Genomic DNA, 23,174 nt, shown 5'->3' with positions numbered 1-23,174 from the left:
AGTGTTTGAGCAATGGCACTGGGGTCAGGAAAGAAGGGGTGCAATTCTGGGTCGTGGAGGTGCTGGAATTGGCAAGAATGGATCGTGAACAGGGGTGTCTATTGTAGCATTTTGCACAGCGGCCAACACACTGGCCCTGAGCACTGCCCATCAACGGGGAGCTCTTTCACCGTTCAGACGCCCGCACCGCGGATGGATGTGCAGCTGGTAATTAAATATTGAACTTGAATCGCTTCTCGGCATTTTTGGCTAAGATCAAGTGTAGTATCTGTTCTTATCAGTTTGGTATCTGATACATCCTCTATCCGAGGACAATATATTAAATGGATTTTTGGAGCAGGGAGATGGATTAGGAGCTTGCTCTGTCCACTCCACGCATCGACCCGGTAGCGGTACCTCTGGGAACGGAGCAAAAAAATTTGAACTTGAGCCCTGGCTGGTTTGGCTCAGTGGTTAGAGCGTCGGCCCAGGGACCAATTCTGGTCAAGGGCATGTACCTCAGTTTCAGGTTCAATCCCCGGCCCTGGTTGGGGTTGTGCGGGAGGCAACCAATTGACGTGTCTCTCTAACGTCGATGTTTCTCTCTTTCTTTCTCCCTCCCTCCCACTCTCTCTAAAAATCAATACAAAAAAATATGTAGCCTTGGGTGAGGATTAACAACAACCACAAAGTTGAATTTGAGTTTTAGCGCTTGGTTCAGCAGAGTAGAAATTCCTATTCGCACTTATCCAAACAAAGCATAATTATATACATATAAAAACAAACAGCGAAATGGTCATTTGTAAGTAATTATATATAAGCCCAAAGAAAAGTAAGGGGAGATATACGCAGATTTAACGGGGTGTGTGTGTGTGTGTATGTGCATGTGCACACGTGTGTGTGCGCGCGTGTGTATACGGGGGAGGAGAGCAAGGAGCAGGTAATGCGTCACACGCAGAAGAGAAAAAGGAGCCAGTGAAAACATGAACTTTATTATAAACAATGTATATAAAGCGATACGTGTGCATGTATGTTAAGAAATTAGAAAACATGTAAATCTTTCTTGACCACAAATGATGCCCATTTATATATTGCTAAGTGATAAAAGCAAATTGCAGACTTGGCTTTATTTTGTTAAACACAAACCCACAAAAGCTAGCCGAGGTTTGTGGGCACTTGTTCACATAACTCTGAGCAAATTTCCCCTCCTGGGTGTTACTGTGGGGCCTCAGCAAGAGGGCCCTGGTTACCTTGTGCAGAACCACCAGAACCTGTCTGTCTCTCCGTCTGTGCACCTGCCGTCACACTGACAGTCTCCTCCCAGAGGGTACCCCAGCCCTAGTTTACAGAAAAGTATGTTCTCCTCACTAGTCCAAATTTTAACAAGAAATCTTACACTCAGCCATCAAAATGCTTTGGAATGTGCTCAGAGTCAACAAACTGCAACGTACATTTATGAAATAACTATAATAAAAGGCAACACTATATGCCAGGCATATTCCAAGTCTTTACACGTGTGAACTCATTTAGTTCGTTTTAGTCTTATTCCCATTTTATAGGTGGAGACGCTGAGGACCGAGGGGTGAGAAGGCCCGTGAGTGGGATCCGGGCTCTGACCTTCCTCCTGAGAGACAGACAGGAGCTGAGGGGGGCTGCAGGGCCAGAGTGACCAGATGGAAACAGATATGAGAGAAAGAGATTTATTTGTGGGACAAACACCCGAGATTTTTGAGACAGACCTTATCTCTGAGATTCCTAAAGCTGCCCCGTTTTTCTCGGGCAAGTGCACTGAACAGGCTGTGATTAGACATTAGAGAGCCTGGTGTCCATCCAGCGTGCTCTTCTGCCGTCGGTGTGACCCAGAAGTCACTGCCACTCTAGCCTGCTGCTTTGTCTCCAGAGAGAGAAAATCTGCCCGCTGTCACCCCCAGAAGGTACACGGGAATCTGGTCAACAGTGCCGTGAAGAAAAGTGCTTCACCGAGAGGTGCCAAGGACGTCCCATGTCGACATGACCCTACAAGGATTTCAGTCTGACATCGGAGTCTAATAAATCCTTATTTAATGATCTGCTTTCAGGGTGCTCTACTGCGTGCCTGGTAGAACCCCAACTCGGAAATGCCGACACCAGCCTTCGGGACGGCGGAACCCCACTAGACCCCCAGGAAACCCAGGGCTCTGGCTGTGTCTCTCAACATGAACACCCCACAGTAAGTAGCACCGGGACCTGCTCCCTGGGGTGCTGAGCTGGACCGCAGTCAGAACTGCGGGTGCATCCGTAGCTCCCTCCCAGCCCCATGGGGATGGAGGTAGCCCAGGTGGTTTTGCCCTTCAGGCCGACGTTAAAACGACACGTTAGAATCTGCCTTTTCCTGGAGCGGCCTCACTGATGTCGTCTCCATTTTCAGTTCAGAAAAGCGGAGGATTCCTCTGTCCAAACTGCTGCTGGCCTCTCACACACGTGGGGTCTCTGACCTTCTCATGGTCGTGGGGTTCACTACACCTGCATTACTAAATTTGGTATTTTCTTGTGCTAAAAAACAAAACGCAAACAAAAAACACCATGGTGGTCAGTCTCCCAGAAGACAAGGCTGTTCCAATGCAGGCGACCACCGGGAGGCCACAGAGGATAGGGAGCCTTTCAGAAGCAAACCCCAGACAGGATTAGGGGTGCTTACGGTGGATGAATGAACAGGAATTGCAAGGAAAGTTAGAAATCACAGCCGGGTTCCTGGAAGCTTTATGCAGCCGGCAGCAGAGCGCGGGGCTTTGCTTTCAGTTCTCAAACCCGAGACGCTGCGTGCACCAACCACTCGGTCTTACCAAGGACCAGCAAAGGGGTCGGTGGTTGTGTGGTCGCAGCTTACTGACAAAACCAACAAGGTGGGAATAGCACCCCTTCCGCCCCTGCTGGGCAGGCCACGGACTTGTCCCCAGGAGCAGGAGCCCAGCATTGCACAGCAGGGCCCTGTGACCAGCAATGCAGGACCTCAGCAGGACACAGTAAGTCTCAGCCAGTGGACACCCCACCTGTCCCAGCCGGGTCGCCTTGGATGGGGTGCCACGGGCTGTCAGCAGCTCTGGGCGAGTTGGATTCCGCTCCCTGTGCTCCTCATCCTCCCGGGGCGGGGCTGCTCCCCCCTCGTGGTGATAGCACAGGGGCAGCAGCACACAGAAGGTCTCAGGTGCCTTTTCGTGCCTCTGCTGATACCCGGGGACCCAAACAAGTTGCATGCCCGGACACAGAACCGAGGATTGGGAAATGTAGTCTTCCTTTTGAGGGGGGAGCTGCAGGGTCACATGGCAAAGGGAGGGTGAGGAATGGAGCCATTGATACATGCTGTCCACCCCCCTGTTCTTGTCCAAGACCGGGGTACTCTCAGCAGTCAGGCTACAACATGGGGGACCTTAACCCTCCCCCCACCAGGAGGCCTCGTCTGCTCCTTCCCTGTGCCCACTGGCAGGAGGGGCCCGAGGGAAGGCAGAGCAGCTGGTCAGTAGTTCTGGTCTCGGACCGTCCCCAGCCATCCAGGAACACCCCACTGGTCGGAAAGCTGCCTGTCTGGTCGGCAGCCCAGCTTTCCTTGCGTTGTCCAGAAGAGAAGAACAAACCCCACTGAAAACGTCTCCTCCTCGGAAAACATCTGGAGTAGCTGGGATTCCCCCCGTAGACACCCACACTGTGTTCTCAGTTACTGAGAAACAGAAGCAGCCGCACACCCTGCGGCTGTTCTGTGTGAGGACGCGGAGCGGCTGCTGAACGCGCTCGGAGGGGGCAGAGAGCAGGGGTGAAAAGTCCCACAGAAGGAGCTGGGCGTCGGAAATGACTGGGAGAGGCGGGGAGGTTAGGCAGCTAACCTGTGGTGTTCAAATAAAAATTCCACCTTTTCCTCCATCACCTGGATGATTCGAGCAAAAGCGAAGTAGGTGGATTCGGCTCTCAACTTCTGGTTAACGGCCGCTGAGCGGTACCGCTTAGATTTCAGTGGTGGTTGGGGAAAAAGGTTTCGAATTCAGAGCTCCCACCCGGGTGTCAGGACGTGTGGTTCCGACGCGTCCTCCGCCTTTCCTTGGGGAGTGGGCAGAACGACTTGCCCGTGAGGGATCACCGCCCTGTCGCTTCTCCACAATGCAGGCCTGCGGCGGGAGGAAGGGTTTCCGAAGTCGAGATCATCTCCCAGCACGTAGACGAGGAGACCAAGAGCACTGCCCCTGGGCCGCTGGTGAACTTTGCCTATCGGGACTTGCCCCTGGCCGCAGTGGACCTCTCCACCGCGGGCTCCCAGCTCCTGTCAAACCTGGACGAAGATTACCAAAGAGAAGGGTAGGCGCTGGGACTCCGGCATACCTCCTCGGGTCTCGTGGTCCCCTCCCCCCAGATACTCAGCGGTCAGAGATGCCGAGTCCGGAGAGACCAGGTGTTCCCATCAGGACACCCAGGTCCCTTCGCCCTCAGACACTGTTTCCTCAGAATAAGGCTTTGGGCTTAGACATCACCTGCTGTTGCTACACACAGTCTCTTATGTAGCATTTGCTTGGAAGTCAGAGAATCATAACATTTGTTTAAAGACTGGCATGCTTCGTGAAGGCCCATCCAACCCCTCTCTGCACACTGGGACTCAGGAGGCCCACAGGGGTCAGGGACCCACCCAAGGTCGCAGAGTCCATAAGGAGTGGACTCGGACTGCACTGCCCTTGGTCAGCCAACTCTCACCGAAAAAGTGGCTGGAGAAAAGGGCCGTGCGTGCGGCAATGAGCCGGGTGTGTCTGGGGACTTGGCAGCGCTGATCTGGGAGGCTTGCCGCTGGGTGTGCTGGTCCCTGATGCACAGTGTGGCCCACCTCCTCCTCCTCAGCTAGTCAGTCGGAGGGGACGCCTTTGCCCCCAGTTAGCACCTCATTAGCCTGGTCTGTCACAAACGTCCTTTCTGAGGATGGACGGTAGAGTGTAGAGCTGGTCGGCGCAGGGGGGAGGCGCCCACCTGAAGACCAGAGCAGGGCAGGCACCCTCCTCGGGCCGCCCAGCGGTCGGACTTCCCCTGCACACTCTGGGGCTCTGAGGTACAGGCGTTTAAACATTGTCCAGGATCCTTGGAGCCACTCTGGGCCGCTCTGCTTTCTCAGGGACCTGTAAACATTTTGAAACATGTTGGCTGCTTTGAATATAAACACAAAAGTTTTCCCTGGCTGGTTTGGCTCAGCGGTTAGAGCGTCTGCCTGCAGACCAGAGAGTCCCGGGTTCGGTTCCCACTAAGGGCATGTGCCTTGGTTGCAGATTGTCCCCGGCCCCGGTTGGGGTCACGTGGGTGGCAGCCAGTCGATGTGTCTCTCTCGCGTTGATGTTTCTCTCTCTCTCTTCCCCCTTCTCTTCCTCCTGCTCTATCTGAAGATAAATGCAAAAACGTCCTCGAGTGAGGATAAAAACAGACAAACAAACAAAAAAAACCCCAAAAGGTTGCTGGGTTATTTTAGAAGCTAATGAGAAGTACTGGCTGGAGTTAAAATTTCAGAGCTTGGATCCACTATGCTTAGTTTCTCCCTTTCCCAGGAGAAATTGCCCAACAATTGGGAAACTGTACACCTTTTGTAAAAACTTCACCCACTGGCGTTCTCTGAAAATATAGTTTTCTTTTTAAAAACAAATTTAAATAAGTTTTTATTGATTTTTTTAGAGAGAGAGAAAAACATCAATCGGCCGTCTCCTGCACACCCCCTACTGGGGATCGAGCCCACAACCCGGGCATGTTCCCTGATTGGGAATTGAACTGGGACCTCTCAGTCCCTGGGACGATGCTCAATCCACTGAGCCTCACCGGCTGGGCAATTTTCTTTTTTAAAATATATTTTTTTATTGATTTTTTTTAGAGAGAGAGGAAGGGAGAGGAAGAGAGAGACAGAAACATTGGGCCCACAACCTGGGCATGTGCCCTGATCAGGAATCAAACCCGCGACCTCCTGGTGCATGGGCCGATGCTCAACCACTGAGCCACACAGGCCGGGCTGAAAATATAGTTTCTACAGGTGTGTGCACAGACTCAGCAGGACCCTGGCAGGTGAGAGAAGGCTAAGGGATGCCCGGTGGTGAGTCACCCTGGGCATGGTCAGCACCCAGGTCTTCACTGGCTTGAAGGCTGGGCTGAGGTCCTCGAGGCCCCTGAGCCGGGGCCGGCTTCGTGCAGGTGCGGCCTGTGCAGGCGGTTTGACGCTGTGCTGCCGCCGCCTGGAAATGTTGAGCAGTTTTCGAACCAGGAGCCTTGGTTCTTCCTGGGCTCCTCAGGCCCCGGGCCGCCTGCCGCTGCCCTCTGGTGGCCGAACGCGGTAGTGCAGCCGTAGGACGCCGGGCCGGCCAAGCTTCCCTGCCAGAAGGCCTTGAAGGATGCTGGCCGGGGCAGCATCCGCAGCTGCAGCCTGGGGGTGTCCTGCGCGGTGGGAGCCGCACCCCGTCAGGACGTGGGCCTCCGCAGAGTTCCTCCCATCGGGAGAATACAGGGTGCATTTCCCCCATCACAGGGCAGGGAGAGGTTCTCCATCTGATGAGCGTCAGATGTGCCCTGGGCGGCAGGTCCTGCGGGGTGACAGGAGGCAGCAGGCGAAGGGATTTGTCTCGCTGCTGGTGTCCTCTGTGGGCTCGCTTGGCAGCCAGAGGGCCTCCTGGAGGAAGGAAGAGCAGGCCCAGGACAGAAGCCAGGGAACAAGGACCAAACCCAAAGCACACTGCGAGGGGGCACGCTCCTCGCGAGGTTCTTGGCTCCGGCCGCATTTCCTGGGGCGCGCCCAGAATCTCCCACCTGGCCCTTCTGAAGCGATGCAGGGCTGCAGTATGGACAGTCCTGGTGGTTCTCTGGAAAGCTAAAGCAGAAGTCGTGTCAAACACACCTCTTCCTACGAAGGGACGTTTGTGTGTGGGCTTGTATCTTCTCTGCAGGGAACCAGGCACCTCGGGGACCCAGCGCCACCCCTCACTTCCTCTGAGCTCCGTGATAAGTCAGTGTTTTCAGGTTTCCCAGCATCTGAGAATGTGGGAGCTAGGAAACACCCCAGAAAGCGTCTGGTCTCCGTTTTCTGGTCGGACCGTAGAGTCCAGGGTGTGGGAAGAGCTTATCCAGGGGGACATGGTGGAGACCGAAGGGAGCCCCACCTCCTGGCTTCTGATCCGGCCAGAACCTCGGCTTCCATCTGTTGCCTGGCCCTTTCTACCCTCACACGTCGTGACTGGTGAACGGACATGGCGTGGGACACCCCTGCTGGCCCACACCATCCCGTGCCTGCTCCCTTGGTCCACACAAACCTGTGAAGGAGGCCCATCACTGTGACGTGGGTGAGGAGCCTCACCTGGGGCAGGCACCTGGACTTGCCCACGTGCTTCTGATGGACCCGCCTCACAGAGCCGGTCTGCAGGGTAGCTGCTGTCCACCCTCTGCTCTGTGCAGGCCTGGGAGAGGCAGACCTCCATGCAGATGGGCGCCCCCACGCTCCAGACCACAGACTGGGGGGCCAAAACAACAGAAACGTGTTTCCTCACGGTCCTGGAGATGGGGCTTCAAGAGCAAGGTGGTAACAGGGTCAGGGTACGGTGAGGGCTCTGCCTGGGGCCTCTCACTGTCCTCAAGTGGGTGGAAGGGGCCCTCTCCCAGCTCCACCCCTTCCTCTTATCAGGGCACTCATCCCGCCAGGGGGCCACTCTGACTTGTCTGGGGGGGGCCCACCCCCAACATCCAGGTGTTGGGTCTTTAGCATATGAATACCGGGGGCACAAGCATTCGGTGCATTGGCACCTCCCAGACTCAGGGTCTGTGGTCTCGCCCTGTTTCCCAGTTTTGCCTGACAGTCCCCTGTGGTCCTGGGCAGCTTTCCCTCCTGGTCCCAGGGGGCTGTTCCAGGTCAGCTGCACTGTCCTGGTGCCCTTGGCAGACGACCTCTGCTGCTGAAGTGGGACTGTCCTGGGTAGGCTGGGCCCCACCCTGGCCCTGCCCTCTGGGGTGCTCCTCCCCCCCTGGGTCTGTTCCACCCTCCAGGAACTTTGCTCCTTCGTCTACCCCACCTTCTCCTGTCTCCTGTCTCCTCGTGTGGCCAGGTCTCATTCTCCCTGTCTGGGCCCCAGAGAGCTGCCCATCTTGCTCCTCCTCTTGGCAGCCAAACCTCTTGACAGCCCCGTGGACAGTTGCCATGGCCCCTTCCTCAGTCTTCCCCCATCTGGCTTTGGCCTCATCCACGCGATGAGGACTCCTCCCGTCCTGGATGGCCTGGGTGTGGGACCCCGCGTTGTCCTCTGAGAGCTGAGTCTCTGCTTGTAGTCCTCGGTCCAGAGCTACACCTTCCCTTCTGTCTTTTGAGCCTCTTCGATTCGGGACAGACCCAGAACACGTCCCCTTCTCAGCCTGTTTCGCCATGAACTCCGTCCAGTCAGTGCGGCCCTCTCTCTGGTGTGGTTTGACGTGTGTCCACTCTCCCGGCTCCAGGCTTCATGGAGAGCGCTTTCTGCCTGATCCTCCCGGACTGCTCCTCAGGGACCCCGCGGTCCACCTTTGGAGGGGGGGGTCACTGGTTGCAGACTGCAGACCTACCTTTTCCTAGCCTGGTTGGTGTGCAGGGTCTGGGCTGGATGAGAGGCCTCCCCCACAGGGGAGGGGAAGAGAGCAGGGCACCCAGAGAGAGTGCTCCAGAGGGCCCTGGGCAGGAGGTAGGATGGTCTTTGTGAAAAATATAAAAGTAAAGTAAGGAGTGAAAGATATTCAGCCTTTTGCATTGTTTATAATTTAGGGCTCTAAAAGCTGTGACCTGGGAGGTCAGGGCCAGGCCCCAGGCAGGAGGAACCTAGAGGGAGGCTGAGCGGACAGAGGGGTGCTGCCACTTGGGGATGAGGCTAGAGGACATTCTGCTGGGACTCCACAGTCAGAGGAAGCACAGAAGGCCACAGGGGTGTCAGGCCAGAAGGAGACAGGTCCAGTATAGTCACATCTTTATGTAAAGACTGAACTGATTTTAGTTGGTGCAGCAAACAAAGCTGGAGGCAAAGGAGGGGTGGGGGAACCTACCAAGCCGGAGCCAGGAATACCCTTTGTGTTCCCCATACTGTCTCACAAGGACCAACTCCTTCAGAAAGTCCTCCGTCCCCCACCGCACCTGGGCTGGGGCGTTCGTGACGCTGGGCTCTCTGGTCTGCTCTCGAGTCTGTCTCCAGTGCTGGCCCAGTGCTCCCTTAGGGCAGGGCAGCTCCCCTGAGCCTGGAGCAGGGGGTGTTGGTGAGTGAAGAAATGATGAATGGGTGAGTGAGTGGGTGGGTGAGGCCATGTTAAGATAAGGATTATAGCCCTGGCCAGTTTGGCTCAGTGGTTGGAGCGTCGGCCTGCGGTCCAGAGAGACCCGGGTTCGGTTCCCGCTAAGGGCACGTACCTTGGTTGCAGTTTGTCCCCGGCCCTGGTTGGGTCCTGCGGAGGCAGCCACTCGATGTGTCCCTTTCATGTTGATGTTTCTCTCTCTTTCTCCCTCTCTCCCTCCCACTCCATCTGAACAAAAAATGGAAAAATGTCCTCAGGTGAGGATAAAAAAAAAAAAAAGATAAGGATTATAAGACAAGGGAAGCCAATTCCATTTGGGGAAAAGTTGGGGCTGGCCCCCAGACCACATGGAGTGGAGGAAGAGCCCAGGGAGGGACCGGGCCCTGGGCCCTGGGCTCGAACTCGAAGCCGCCCCCCTCCTCAGTCATCCCGGAAGGAAGAAGCCCAGTTTGCCCCAGAACATGCCCCCTTCACTCAGTACAATTCCGGCATCTTTTTAGAAGACAGAAAGCCTCTGTGGTTCAGGATGAAGAGGCCAGTCTGCCCCCCGCAACCTTGCAAATGTAAAGTCTGGAAGTTCCTGCCTTATGAAATCCTTGAGTCATTTTTCCCCCAAAGGAGAAAAAAGTTAAAAATGAGCTTTATTAATCCATCTTCTTGATGCCAAAGAGACTTGTGTATGATAAGCACAGCCCCTTCCTGGGGCGTGCCAGCTGCCCTGGACTCTGGACCAACCCTGGGACCTGCAGTCTACGTTTTCAGTGGACTCAGCTTCCAGAAGGGTTCTCAATGCTCCAAAGAGGGAATACAGATTTAATTCAGATCACATTTTTTCTGCTAAGCACAGGTTAGCCTCTTTCCTGTAATCCAAGGGCTGCAGAAACTTTTCACTGAGTAAGAAGGCAGTCGATTCACAGATATGTTATTTCTCAGCAAGATAAACCTCAGGGGTCCCCACCTCCCCCTCGCAGGTACAGGTGCACAGCCACGGGCCACCACCAGGGGGCAGCAGAGCCCTTCTGACCACTCCGTGGGGTGGGGGTGCGCCTGGAGGAGGAGAGCAAATGGTTCAGGTCCCCCGAGGAAAGTGGGCTGAATCTGTGAGGTTTCAGGGTCCCCAGTCATCTGAAGGCACTTTGCATCTGGAGTTTGGCCGAACAGGGGGAAGGGGGAGCACGGCCCCCCGAATTTGCCAAACTACAGCTGAGAACAGAGAGCTAGACAGAGCAGCGGGTGTGCCTGCCCCCACTCCCACCCTGTGGCGGCCCTGCCCACGCAGCACAGCACAAAGGAGGCCCAGACTGGCGGCCGGTTCCCAGCACCAAGGACTCTCAGGGTGGGAGGGGTCCGTGGCCCCCCTGAGTCAGGCTTGATCCCAGGGCGCCCTTCAGAGATGTGGGGGCAACACCCTGGACCCCCAGGCAGGGCAGCCATTGTGCCCCGAGAGGGGTTTGTTGGGTGGCTCGCCGAGTGGGGTCACAGCGCCTTCTTCCCAGCCTGAGCTCGCCACCAGCTGGCATTTCTGAGGGTGCAGAAACCTGAGATTCTGGGACAAGCGAAGGTCAGACTGCAGTGACCCCAGCAGCCCAGGCTTTGCTCCCCCTCCTCGTCCCCAGCTGGGCGCCAGGCTGGCCTTTAGCTCTGATTGCGAACTGAGCTGCCTGTGTGGAAGCTTCCAGTTCTTCAGTCCCTCCCCACACCCCCACACCCCCCGGGGCTGGGAGGGTCCCCGTCCTTCACCCTGAGAGTCCCCGTAGGGCCGAGTGCTGGATTTCTGGGTCAGGGGGCTGCTGTGGCTTCCCCTTCAACCAGGTACCGGGTCACAGGGTCCCCCCAGGGTGAGAGAGAAGCTCACCGCCCACCCAGACACTGCGGCAGGGTGTCCCTGTGGGCGCGGGGTTGAGGGTTCTTGCAGGTGGGTATCTGTCGGTCTGGAGAAGTCCCACACGGCTGCTCATTTCAGTCTCCTTTCCCCTCCCTTTGTTTTGCTTTTCACGGAGTGGGTGGAACCAGGAGCTCACTGCGCAGCCTGAGCTCACGCGGGCTCCACAGGGGAGGCCCCCCTCGGTGCTCAGCACCCGGGACAGCGCCTGGCGTTCCGCGCTTGGACTTGTGAGCGGATGGCGTGGGTGGCCGCACTTGGGTATTTAGAGAGTCAACCCCTTTTCTGAGGCCCGTGTACCTACATCCTCACAGTAGGTACTTAGTAAGCAGTTTACATGTGTTATTTTTAATATTTAGAACAACCCTGAAAAGGTAGACGAGACTTACTCCCACGTGGAAATGAGAGGCAGGCTCGCAGACTGTGCTGGGAGCTCCGTCACGGGGCTGCTGCTTGGAGACACCAGCCCCCCGCCCCCCAGCCCGGACAGATGGGCGTCTGGCTGCCTACAGGGCAGCTGGCAGCTGCGGCTGCCACCTCCCCGGGGTTGCCCGACAGCCCTGCCTGAGTGCTGTGTGGGGGGCTTGAGGGTCTCCACGGTCCCCACCAAGCTACTGCCCCTCCCTGCTCACCCCACAGCAGGGGTCACGGGCACTGCTGGGCGTGGGAGGCCAGGCCCCACGGGGCCAGCGCAGCTCCTGCGCTGCGGGCACCATGTCCGCCCACCTCAGGGCAGGTGGAGGGCAAAGCTCGGGGCGGCTGCCTGACCACCAGGGTCGTGGAGCCGGCCCTTCAGGGCCACCTCCTGGCCTCACCTCACAGAAGGACCCATGGGAAACGCGCCGGAGTTCATTTTGATATTCTAGGAGTTACTCTTTCAAGCTTGTATCAGACTCCTAAGAATATAAAACAGAAGCAGTCAAGGCCCCGGGCCTCCCCTCCCACCAGGACTTCTGAGGCCTCCGGAGTGACCGGTGGGACCCGCACGGGAAGCTGCCGAAGCAGGCACAGGCCATCTGGTCCTGGGGCGCTGGCCCCTGGCAGCCAGAGACGCCTCCTGCAGCTGCCCCTCCTGCCGCCCCAAGACCTGCAACCGGACACGCCTGCCCTCTGGTGGCCGTTCTGGGGGGCGCACCCCTGAGAACCAGTCTCCAGGGCTTGAGTGCCCGGCCAAGAGGTGGAGGGAAAGTGTCTTCAACTCGTGCAGAGTCCCCCTGGCCGTGCAGAGTCCCCCTGGCCGTGGCTCAGGTGGTTGCAGTGCCATCCCTCACCCCAGACAGCGCGGGTTTGACTCCCCGTCGGGGTGCGAGGGGGCAGCTGAGCGATGTTTTTCTCTCACATCTGTTTTTCTCTCTCCCTCTCGCTCTAAACATTATAAAAACAAATATCCTCGGGGTGCGAGGGGGCAGCTGAGCGATGTTTCTCTCTCACATCTGTTTTTCTCTCTCCCTCTCACTCTAAACATTATAAAAACAAATATCCTTGGATGAGGATGAAAAAGAATTGCATTTTGATGCTGATTTTCCTTTTGGCCCCACTAAGCTCCTTGAGTCCTTACTTAGCCACTCAGGGATATTTGGAAACGAGTTATATTCTGTTTTTCTGCTAGAACAGTCTCCTGGGAATGTCGGTAGCTTTTGAATCTCGGGATGTGGTATTAGCAGTTTGGAATTTCTAAACACCGGGTCAGCAGAAAAGTCTGCTCCTCCTGGTCTGCTCCAATCTGGAGGCTTAGAGCCCATGTTCCTGCTCTCCGAGTAGCCCCAGCCTGGGATCGGGGACGCCCTCAGCACCCCAGACTCATACACTGGCCTCAGCAAGACACCGTCCTGGAAAAATGACCTTCACAGACACCTTCGTTGTTGTTGTTGTTAACCCTCATCTGAGGATATTTTTCCACTGATTTTTTTAGAGAGAGTGGAAGGGAGGGAGGGAGGAAAAGAGGGGAAGAGAGAAAGAGAAAGAGAGAAACACCGATCGGTTGCCTCCCGCACTGTGATCCAGGTTGAACCCGTGACCCCTCGATCAATCGCAGGCCAGCTGACCCTCTAACCCCTGAGCCACACCCTCTCTATCGATAACTGCTAGGATGCTTCGTGCAATTCTGGTGCCAGTGAGCGGGCATCCGTTTGAGGGGCCGCAGACCCCTGCTGGGTGTCGGAGGGGTGGCGTGGGGGCTGGGTCTCAGGCCTGCAGGGCTGTGCCCTCGGAGGAGTTAGCAGGAAGCAGGAGAGAAGTGCTGAGCTTGTGACAGAGCGTGAAAGATTAAAATAGGGCCCAGGAAGGGACCAGGAATGTCACCTTTTGGGGAAAGAAAGGGGGGAGTAGGTGAGACACCCTAGTGGATCAGGAGAGCATGTCAGCTGAGGAGTGACAGCCAAAATCCTAAAATTCAGGGGGCCCCTGTGGGCGGGCATCTAGGCTTCTCCAGGCCTCTGTCCAGATGGTGCGCAGCCTCCCTCTGAGCTGGAGCAGCAGACTTCACACCTCGTCCTCCTGGCCCTGCTGGACAGACACCCCCGGCCCCAGCCTCTGGTAGCCTCTCCGCCTGGCCCCCGGGTTAGTGAAATCCTTCCTGGGACCAGCGCCCGGGGCTGGAGATTGGACCCCAGTCTTTGCGTTCCCCTGGAGCCGAGGACAGCACCTTTTACTCCCAGAGGTTTTGGAAAACACCCAGAGCAAGGTGGAAGGAGCCCACTTCCTGCCAGGTTTCTCGAGGAGCCGGGAGCTGTGCCCCACACCAGCTCCTTCAGGCTTCGCTGGTGGACTGTCCAGGACCAGCTCCTCCTGGACGCCTTCGAGTCATTCCTCAGGGAGCACGGAGCCCTCACCGCGGACCCCCTTCCCACGCACACCCCTGGGGTCTCGGGCGGGCACTGGACTTCACCAGACGGCTCCCTTTGGACAGTAGGGCGGGCAGTGGCCCAGCGTGTGGGCCATCAAATGTTTTATCATCAGTTCCCAAGGTCGGCTACAAGGTGCTTTAGGGACCAGACACGTCTCTCGTTTAACCTTCGGTAACCCTAGGGGTTGAGCAGTCTTACAAAGGGAGGCTGAACCCAGAGTACTGAGGCCTGGGAGCTGAAGGCAGAGACCACAGGAGGCTCCCCGACCCCTTCAGGATACTTGACACCCCCTCATGAGCGAACGAGGTGCCCTCAGCCTTCCGGGCCCCTCACAGGCACCCCTTTCCCCGCATCATGTTTCTGACAGGAGTGGACCACATGCCCAGAGAGACCCCGCTTCCTAATTCTCCTCCTTGGCTCTTGAATCAGACTGGGCTTGGCTGGGCAGCTTAGAGGGGAGAGGAGGGGTGGTCGAGAGCAGGGCCTGGGGCCCCCTCTCAGTGCGTCCTCCGCTCTTGTCCCCACAGGTCCACCTGGCTGAAGCCGTGCTGTGGGAAGAGGGCAGCCGTGTGGCAGGTATTTTTGCTCAGTGCCAGTCTCAACAGTGTCCTGGCAGCCTGTGTAGTATTGGTGGTGATTCTCCTGACTCTGGAACTGCTAATAGATATAAAGCTTCTCCAGTGTGAGTAGCACAGGGTACCCTATGCAAATACGCATGATGTGGATGTTCGATGTGCCCCCACCAGGGGTCCCCAGCCAGCAGCGTGGCCTGCCCCAGCCTGACCCCAGCCCCATGGGGTCACTGCCAGGGAGGACGCTGCAGCCTCTCTCTGTCACCCAGCATCAGTTTGCCCTCCTCAGCCGTGTGGCCGCTCCTGTGTCCTCCAGGCATTGCACTTCCCAAGACCGGTGAGACAGAGAACATTGGGGACCCCTGTCTGCACTTTTCCCCTCGTTCCCATTGGGAATTTTCTGTAGCTTAAAGAGAGTGCCTGTGGTTGGCGGCGTACCCCCTCGTCGTAACTGACGACTGCAGCCACAGGCAGTGACTCCTTGTGTTTCTGTCCAGCATAAGGGACAGTGTGGAAAGCTCATTTCTGTCATTGGCCCAGTAGCAGCCCGTGAGATGGGCGCAGTGGACGTCTTCCCGGTTCATAGACGAGGGATTTCAGCTCCGGAGAGGTTAGAGCGCCCCCTGGTGAGCAGTCCTGGAGCTGGGACTTCAAGCCGCCAGGCCAGGATGGGCAGGGCCAGCTCTCTGCCCACCGTCCGTCCTCCCTGTGTTTGTCCTGGGTCAGGGTGTGTGGAGGCCAGGGCTTGTCTGCTGCCCCTTCATCCTTCTGGATGTGGTGACCACGGGGCCGACAGAGCAAGGTCCTGCCTGCAGCCCCAGCCTTGTAGTCCCGCCTGGTGCCCTGGGCGGGGGTTGAGACTTGACTTTCCGTGATGAGCGGTTCTGTGCATTCCCCCAGGTCAGAAGGTGGGTCTTTCAAGCGTAGATAAAAAGAGATGAGGTTATTGTTTCCTTTGCTGCCGTTGGCCACTCCGGGACCACAGGTCCAGCCACCCCAAAGCCATCCGTGGCCTTAGACTTGTTTTCTCAAATGCCCCCGGGCCCTTCCTAGAGCCTCAGACTCAGGGTTCCTTCCCAGTCCCCCAGCCGCCCTGACTCTGAGAGAGGGTGACCAGATGGAACACAGGGTGGCTTTTGTCCCATCAGCCTTGCTGGGTTTCCGTCGAAGCATCTGCCGGCATCAGGTGGCCAGCACTGGTTCTATGCTCAGCCTGCCTCCCGTTAACCCGTGCTGGGCACTTTCCCTCCTCCGCTTCCCGTGAGTCCTGCCGGCGACAGGGTCTTCCTCCCCAATGCCGGGCGGCGCCCGGGCGCTTGGCGCTCTGGTGTGACGGGCACTGGGCAGGACCAAGAGCCTGGTCAACACTGGAATGTTCCTCAAAATTAAACATCCAGGAGATTGATTTTGGTGGGAGATCCAACAGCAGCTCATAAAAGGCATCTTAAGTTCCATAAAACGCAGTCAGAGATTTATTGCCCTTCTGAAGCAACCGTAAAAAAAAGGCACAAGAATTCATTGGAGAAATAATGAGGAGAGTTGACGTTTTCAGAATCGTCTGGGGGGCCTTCCCGTGTCACCCCCGGCCCTGCCCTCAGTTCCCACGTGGCTGAGACAGGAAGAAAAACGACGTCTCCTGGCTCATGTTCTCAGGGTCCTGTTGGCCCAACGCCAGGGACCTTAGGGGGCCCCCCACTCCAGACCTGGTTCCTGCCACCCCGGGGCGCTCCAGTCTCAGGGCTCTGGGCGAGGTTGTGGGGTCTAGCCGCTCCGGGGATGGCTCTGGGCCCTGTCCCTCAGCCCCTTCAGCTCTGTGTCGCCTGGGCCCAGCTGGGGCCCAGAAGGGGGCAGTGTGTGTACCCAGCAGCCTTCCTGTGCTCCTTTGGCCCCAGTTGCCTAGGATGTCCTGCCAGTATCTCTCTTTTTTTTTTCTTTTGAATTTTTTTTCCTTTATTGATTTTAGAGAGAGAGGAAGACAGAGATAGAAACATCGATGAGAGAGAACATCCATTGGCTGCCTCCCGCATGCCCCCCACTGGGGATCAAGCCCACAACCTGGGCGTGTGCCCTGACTGGGAATCGAACAGGCGACCTCTTGGTGCAGGGCCGACACTCAACCACTGAGCCCCACCGGCCAGGCCTTCCGGAGCCAGGTCCTTCCCGCAGGGACTGCCTGGAGGCAGCGGGTGGGAGCCGGCCGGCTGCTCCCGCGACTGGCACCCCGGCTTCTGGAAGGGCCAGCAGAGCCCACCCGGCCACTTGCTTTGCCACCTTGCGGGGCTGGCTCCCTTCTTGTTCCAGCCTGTTTTCTGAAACACTCTGGCTGACACCCCCATCTCTGCCACCCAGTTTTCAAAACGGGAAGTCAAAGTGAGCTTGTCTCCGTTCCCACTCACACGCGGGGCGCTCTGGGGCTGAGCTGTGGCGGGGATTTCCGGCAGCTTGACCGGACCTCACAACCACCAGGTCCGAAAGCCCGTCTCCGCAGGCCTCTCTGGAGAGCTTTCCTGGAGGACAGTCCCTGGAGGCTCAGGGCTGAGCTGAGCTCCGAGAGGGGCCTGCGGGGGACGAGGAAAGACGAGTCGGCGGCCCACCCACCTCCACCACCCTGTCACAGACACCACTTGGCGGTCCCCGGTCTGATTTCACCCAGATGGAAGTGTCCCCGCACACCGCAGGGTCCCAGGGGCCATTCCCAGGCTGGGAAGCCCTTCTCCCGACCGGCCACCTCCTTGCTCCTAAAACTGGGCCCTGTTAACTGTGTCTGTTGCAGTTTCCAGTGCGTTCCAGTTTGCGGGGGTCATTCACTGGATCAGTCTGGTCATCCTCTCCGTGTTCTTCTCGGAGGTAGGTGAAGACGGGCCCTGCGGCCTTCTCTCTGGGGCGGCTCCTGTCCCGGGAGACCAGGGTACGAGCACATGCTGGGCCCTCTGTGTACCCTCGAGACTGCATCCAGGAGACATGCGCAGGGAACACTCCTGTGCCCCTTTCGGGGGGCGAGCGGCCCCCACGCCGAGGCCCAGCAGACGAGCGGGTGTGGTCCAGGTGTGAGTGGGCCGTGTCTCAGCGACGGTAGGACTGAGTGGATGTGGCTGAGGGAGAGCGTGTGGTTTATGTGGCCAGGGAGAAGCAGGCAGTGGCCGGGCTGGAGCCAGGGCCCCGAGGGGAGGAGAGCGGTAGGACCCTGGCCGTGGTGCTGGGCCTGTCCCTTGGGCCGAAAGGGAGGCCCAGGGCTGGGCGTGGACTTGCCTGGGTGCTGTGGGGCATATGGGGTCTGGCTAGGCCGAGTGCAGTGCCACCTCGGTGAGAGTCCAAGGGCAGGTGTCCAGAGTGGGGGGTCAGGGAGTGTCCTTCACTGTTCTGGTCGCTGATGAAGCCCCATCTGTCTCTGATGTGTGAGGTCAGGGGGAAGCTGCCGGACCCTGGGTGTTGGTGGGAGCGGCTAGCCCCCCGGCACTACCGGGTGGGGGCGGGGATCCCAGCACATCCCTCTGACTTTGCTGGGGGTCAGTGACACTCCGGGCAGCTCCCGCCTGTCACCGCGACACCCAGGCCTCCCCTCAGCGGGGCTGCTGCAGGCAGGGTCTCCCAGGAAAGCCGAGAGGACTGGACTTCATGCTGTGGGCAGTGGTGGTCACTGACGGCCTGGGGAGTTTCCTGTGGAAATCAGGTTCTCCCGAGCAGAATGACAACTGGCCCAAGTCAGCGGCCACTGTCCCTCTGTGCCCATGGGCCCGCCTGCAGGCACGGTTCACGCCAGCCCACACAGAGCCCCAGGGGCTTTCCAGCAGTGTCAGCGGGCACGGGAGAAGGGCAGAAACAGGAGGCAGGGCACGCTGGGCAGCCCACGCACACACACAGCTCACACCCACACACACCCACGCAGGCCGCCTGGGGTGGGGGGCAGAGGGCCTGGGATGCAGGAAGGATGGGGCAGGAGAGCTGAGTGGGCTGGGATGTGAGGCAGAGAGTGTTTTCTGATGTGATCAGGGAGCCCCAGGGGTCAAGTCCCAGGTCATGTTGGGCTGCTCTGTTCCCATCTAGTGGTGCTCTCTTGGTCTCTGTCTCTCAGTTTCTTTCTCTGCCTCTCTTCGTCTCTTCGTCTCTCTCTCTCTCTGTATGTCTGTCTCAGGGCTGGGCTGGGCCTCAGGCCTGGCATCCAGAATCCTGGGTGTGGGTCTGGGGTGTGTAGGTGGCAGACTGGGGGGGGGTCAATCCCCGGTGCCCCAACCCGCCCTCTGAGATCATTGTCCTGGAGGTGCCTCGGCCTTCAAAACAGTGCGTGCTCCCTGCCTGCTGCCTCATGGAGGGTCCCGCCCTCCCTGGCCCCTCACCCCCTGCCGTTCCCTCCCACCAACACCTGGGCTGTGGCTAGGTGTCCCCCAATGCACACCGTGGAAAATGTGCCATGTGCCTGTGGCTGCCAGCAGACACATTTCCCCAGTTGCTGAGGTTCTTCCCGAGGTCCCTCTGCTCTGGCTGTATTGGCTTCGCAGGAGTTATTACCTGGTGTAATTCGGCGTTCCCTTCCTGTCTCTGCTGGAGACACGCACCTGAGACAGACAAGCCCTGTGTAGAGAGAAGAACCAGCCTCAGACCCCACCCGTCCCCACACCGAGCAGGGGCTAAGTGGGGATATTGGGGGCTGGGAGAATGGCCCCGACCTTGGACCTGGTAGAAGACAGAGTGGGCTGCAGCAGTAACGGGGCAATGGGGTACCAGAGAGTTACAGGGAGCCCTGCCTCCTCCCTGCACCCCTCCTGCAGGAGCAGAGGGGCTGGTGTGCAGGACCTGGGGACAGAGAGTCTCATGGAGGTCCCTCCACCCTGCTCCCGGGGTCAGAGGATGAGTGAGGTGTCTGAGCTGCTACCCATGACTGGGCCCCTCTGGAGAGAAGGGCCAGCAATGGGTGCTGTGCCCCATGCTCCTGGGACTTGCAGGGACCCCCTCAGTGAGGGCAACGTGGTAACCCAAGTTCCTGTGCCGCTTTCTCTCCTCAGACCGTTCTCCGGATTGTGGTGCTTGGGATCTGGGATTACATCGAAAACAAGATAGAGGTAAAGACCAGTGTCCGCCCCGAAGCCACTGCCTGTCCCAGGCCGGGAGCCAGTGGGGAGGGGCTGCTCCCTCTACATGGGACGCAGCCCAGCATGGGGGGGCGCTGAGGAAGTTCCCGGGGGAGGGGTGCCAGCCCGGCCCCGTGGAGTGCTGCAAAGCTCTAACTTCTCGTGTCGCTGTGGAAAGCTTCTGGGGTGTTCCAAGCCAACCAGGCAGCCTGGGGCGGGCGAGCCGAGCAGACAGGGCGTCGGGCCGGTCGGCCTCCAGGGTGCCATGGGCACTGGTCCTGCTGTGTCAGCTGCCCACCCACCCACTGTTAGCTGAGCAGGGGCCGGGCCCTGGAGGAGCAGCAGAGGGGGCCGCCCTGCTGTCCTGGCCCTGCCCTGTGGATGGAGACGAGGGGCGGTGAGGCTGCGCCCCGTCCCCGGGAGGGGACCAGATGCTGGGAAGAGCCTCTGGCAGAGGTGCCTGGAGCAGCCCCAGGCTATCAGAGCAGAGGCAGGAGGAGGGTGGAGGTCCCTGGGGGGGGGGGGTGTGCTCAGGAGCCCTCTGCTGGGGTCCCGGGAACCTGAGCAGGTCAGGGAGACAGCCCGAAGGGGGCCCTTTCCTGGAGGGGGAGTTGGCAGCGCTTTGCCCTCTGGCTGGGGAGGGGGCGGCCCAGGCGCTGAGGTCTGCTCCTCTCCCAGGTGTTCGACGGGGCGGTGATCGTCCTGTCCTTGGCCCCGATGGTGGCGTCCACTGTGGCCAACGGGCCCCGGAGCCCCTGGGATGCCATCAGCCTCATCATCGTGCTCCGCATCTGGCGGGTGAAGAGGGTCATTGATGGTGAGCGGCCGGGGGGACCCATGGGGCTGGCGGGTGACACACAGCTGCAGAGAGACCCTGTGGCGGGGCCCAGGGGTGGGCAGCAGCAGGGGTGGGGGTGGAGACTCAGGCCGGAGAGAACTGAGCCTGTCGCTGCTCATTCAGGGAAGTTTGGGTTTCGCTCTCGGCTGCCCAGACGTCACACGCAGACACTAGAGTTCAGAGGTCATGCATTCGTCCAACATGACCGTTCCGTTTTCCTGGATGGCAGCCCTGCCCGAGAGCCCGGCCGCCGGAAAGACTAGTTGCTCACCACCCCAGTGCCACCTTCCGGCTCCCACCGCTCTGTTCAGGTCACTGTCCAGGGCTGCTCCCAAGGGGTCCCTCTCACCTCTGTGTCCACCAAGGACAGCTAGGTGCCCCCAAACCTGCCGACGTGCAAACAGCCAGGGTGTCCGGGAGCTGTTGGCCTGGGTGGGGTTTTGGCTCCGGCCTCTGTCAGCTCTAGTGACACACGCCCCCATCTCTGGGTCCCCTCTCCCCGACCCGCTGTGCATTCCCATGGCCTTTGCTCCGTCAGTCAGGGGCTGCCCTGTGCACGGCGCCTCCTCACCGGACCTGGGTCCTAGGTGGTGACAGACCAGCGTGTTCTCCAGCGGAGGGGGCCCTGCTGGGGGGGAGGGGACTAGAAGCCCCGCCCTGAGAGCCTGCGGGGTCCAGGCACACTGCACCGCAGACTGCCAGTTCACCGCTCAGGACTAGGAAGTTGTACAGACGATTCCCAAGTGTTCTGGTTTTTGCTTTTCTTTTCAGTCTCTAGTTTTTTTTTAAGCACTGAAGGCTTTTCTTCTGCAAAATCATGTGCAAATCCTCAATGTGGAAGCAGAATGAAAGTGGAGTTGCTTTGGTTGCCGCGAGTGGGGGCCCAGACCCCACCCCCTTGCCCTCTCCCTTCTCCCCTGAGGCGTCTGGTACTCTGTGCCAAAGGTCTGTATCATGTAGAGACTCCAAGGTCACTCCAGCCCTGACTGCAAATGACAGACATTGTGAGTTGGGAAGGACAGCCTCTGGGGTCTCCCATCCCTGGTCCACACCCCACATCCCACCCTGTGAGCCCGAATCTCCATCAAACTGGAATGCAGCTGGGTGCAGCTTTGCTGGCTGGGAAAGTGTGGGGCCCCCAACGCAGAGTCCAGGCTCCCTCCTCTGGTCTTCGTGTGTGTCCGGCACAGTGAGTAACAGGCTCAGAACAGCAGTGACTTAAGACGGCGGCTTCTGGCTCTCACAGGCAAGTCAGTGCCGTCTGTGCCAAGATCCCAAGCTCCTCCTCTCCTTGCTCTGCAGCCCGTTGCTGCTTCTGAGTCCCCATGGCCCAGGGTGGCTGCTGCAGTGCCAGCCATCACATCTTCGCTTCAGCCCCAGGAAGAGGGAAGGGAGGAACAGGAAAACCACAGCTGCCTTTAAAAATATGTCTTTATTGAGCTATAGTCCATGCACCATAAAACTTACCTATTTAAAGTGCTCAGTTCAGTGGTTTTTAGTATCGTCACAGAGTTGTAGAAAGGTCAACAAAATCCATGTTTAGAGCATTTTCATCACCCAAAGAAAACTACCCCCACACCCATTTGCAGTCGCTCCCCACTCCCCGGAGGCCTAGGCAGCCACGAATGTACTTCCGTCTCCTTGGTTTGCCTCTGGACGCTGCGCATAGTGGGATCACACGACTTCTGGTCTGTGTGGGACGATTGAGGAGGGCCCTGTGGTGGCTGGTCTCAGCGCTCCCCTCCTTTTTGCTGCTGGGGAGCCCTCCACTGCACAGAGGCCCCCCTCAGCTACCACCCGTGGGTGGACATGCACTTTGGCCGCTGTGAGCTTCCTGGTTGAGTTTTTGTGTAGACGTATGTTTTTCTTTCTTTGTTTTAATCCTCACCCGAGGATATTTTTCTATTTATCTTCAGATAGAGTGTGAAGGAGGGAGAGAGAGACACTGATGTGAGAGACACATCGACTGGCTGCCTCCTGCATGACCCCGACCAGGGCCGGGGACGAACCGCACCCGAGGCACGTGCCCTTGGCTGGAATCAAACCCGCAACTCATTGGTCTGTGGGCCGATGCTTTAACCTCTGCACCAAACCGGGTGGGGTGATGTATGTTTTTCTTTACCTCAGGGGCCTCGGGGTGGAATTGCTGGGCCGGGGGTCCCTGTTTGTCCAGCTGCTGGACCGGTGTGCAGGGCGGCTATGCAGTCCGTGTTCCCACCCGCAGTTCCTCACCAACCCCAGCCGCCTTCCAGGGACACCTGCTCTCACATCCTGTTGTCCAGCCTGTGACCTAGTGGCTGCCACACAGACTGGAAAATAGGGTTCTTAGTCCCAGCTTGAGGGCTCCGTACTGTGGAAAAGGAGGAAGACAGGTCTTCTCCACGGGGGTGGTCGCCCTCCTGCACTCTGGTTGCTGTTAGGCACCTGGATGTCTCCCCGCCCCAGGCCCCCGGGGACTGTGCCACAGCAGGGGCTGCTGATGGCTGAAGGCCGGCCGGCCCCTCCCGGCCTGAGCCGCTCTGCCCGGTTCTTCACGCTGTCTCTGTCTTGCAGCTTACATCCTGCCCGTGAAGGTGGAGATGGAGATGGTCATTCAGCAGTACGAGAAGGCCAAGGCCATCCAGGACGAGCAGCTGGAGAGGCTGACGCAGATCTGCCAGGAGCAGGGGGTAACTGCGGCCCCGTTGGGTTCTGTCCAGGTCTTGGGGTGCTGGT

General features: G+C 58.4%; 1 protein-coding gene and 1 non-coding gene across 2 annotated transcripts in view; both read left to right on the top strand.

Moving 5' to 3' along the window:
• The first annotated feature begins 228 nt into the window (after positions 1-228).
• LOC118641064 lies at positions 229-418 on the top strand. Its single transcript, XR_004961529.1, has one exon. It is a non-coding gene; the product is annotated as a U2 spliceosomal RNA (small nuclear RNA).
• A 1,702-nt stretch (positions 419-2,120) lies between these two features.
• The window catches only part of TMEM266 (transmembrane protein 266), a 32,141-nt gene continuing 11,087 nt past the window's right edge, over positions 2,121-23,174 (top strand). Inside the window, exons 1-7 of the mRNA XM_036278137.1 lie at positions 2,121-2,188; positions 4,114-4,302; positions 14,511-14,665; positions 17,329-17,402; positions 19,556-19,612; positions 20,300-20,438; positions 23,013-23,128. Of these exons, the coding sequence (XP_036134030.1) occupies positions 2,175-2,188; positions 4,114-4,302; positions 14,511-14,665; positions 17,329-17,402; positions 19,556-19,612; positions 20,300-20,438; positions 23,013-23,128 (744 nt within the window). The 5' untranslated portion in view covers positions 2,121-2,174. The remainder of the gene's footprint in view (positions 2,189-4,113; positions 4,303-14,510; positions 14,666-17,328; positions 17,403-19,555; positions 19,613-20,299; positions 20,439-23,012; positions 23,129-23,174) is intronic.

Source organism: Molossus molossus, unplaced genomic scaffold, assembly GCF_014108415.1.
Source record: "Molossus molossus isolate mMolMol1 unplaced genomic scaffold, mMolMol1.p scaffold_m16_p_24, whole genome shotgun sequence".
Taxonomy (NCBI): Eukaryota; Metazoa; Chordata; class Mammalia; order Chiroptera; family Molossidae; genus Molossus; species Molossus molossus.
The sequence above is the reverse complement of the archived record's forward strand: the minus strand, read 5'-3'. Positions and strand labels throughout refer to the sequence as shown.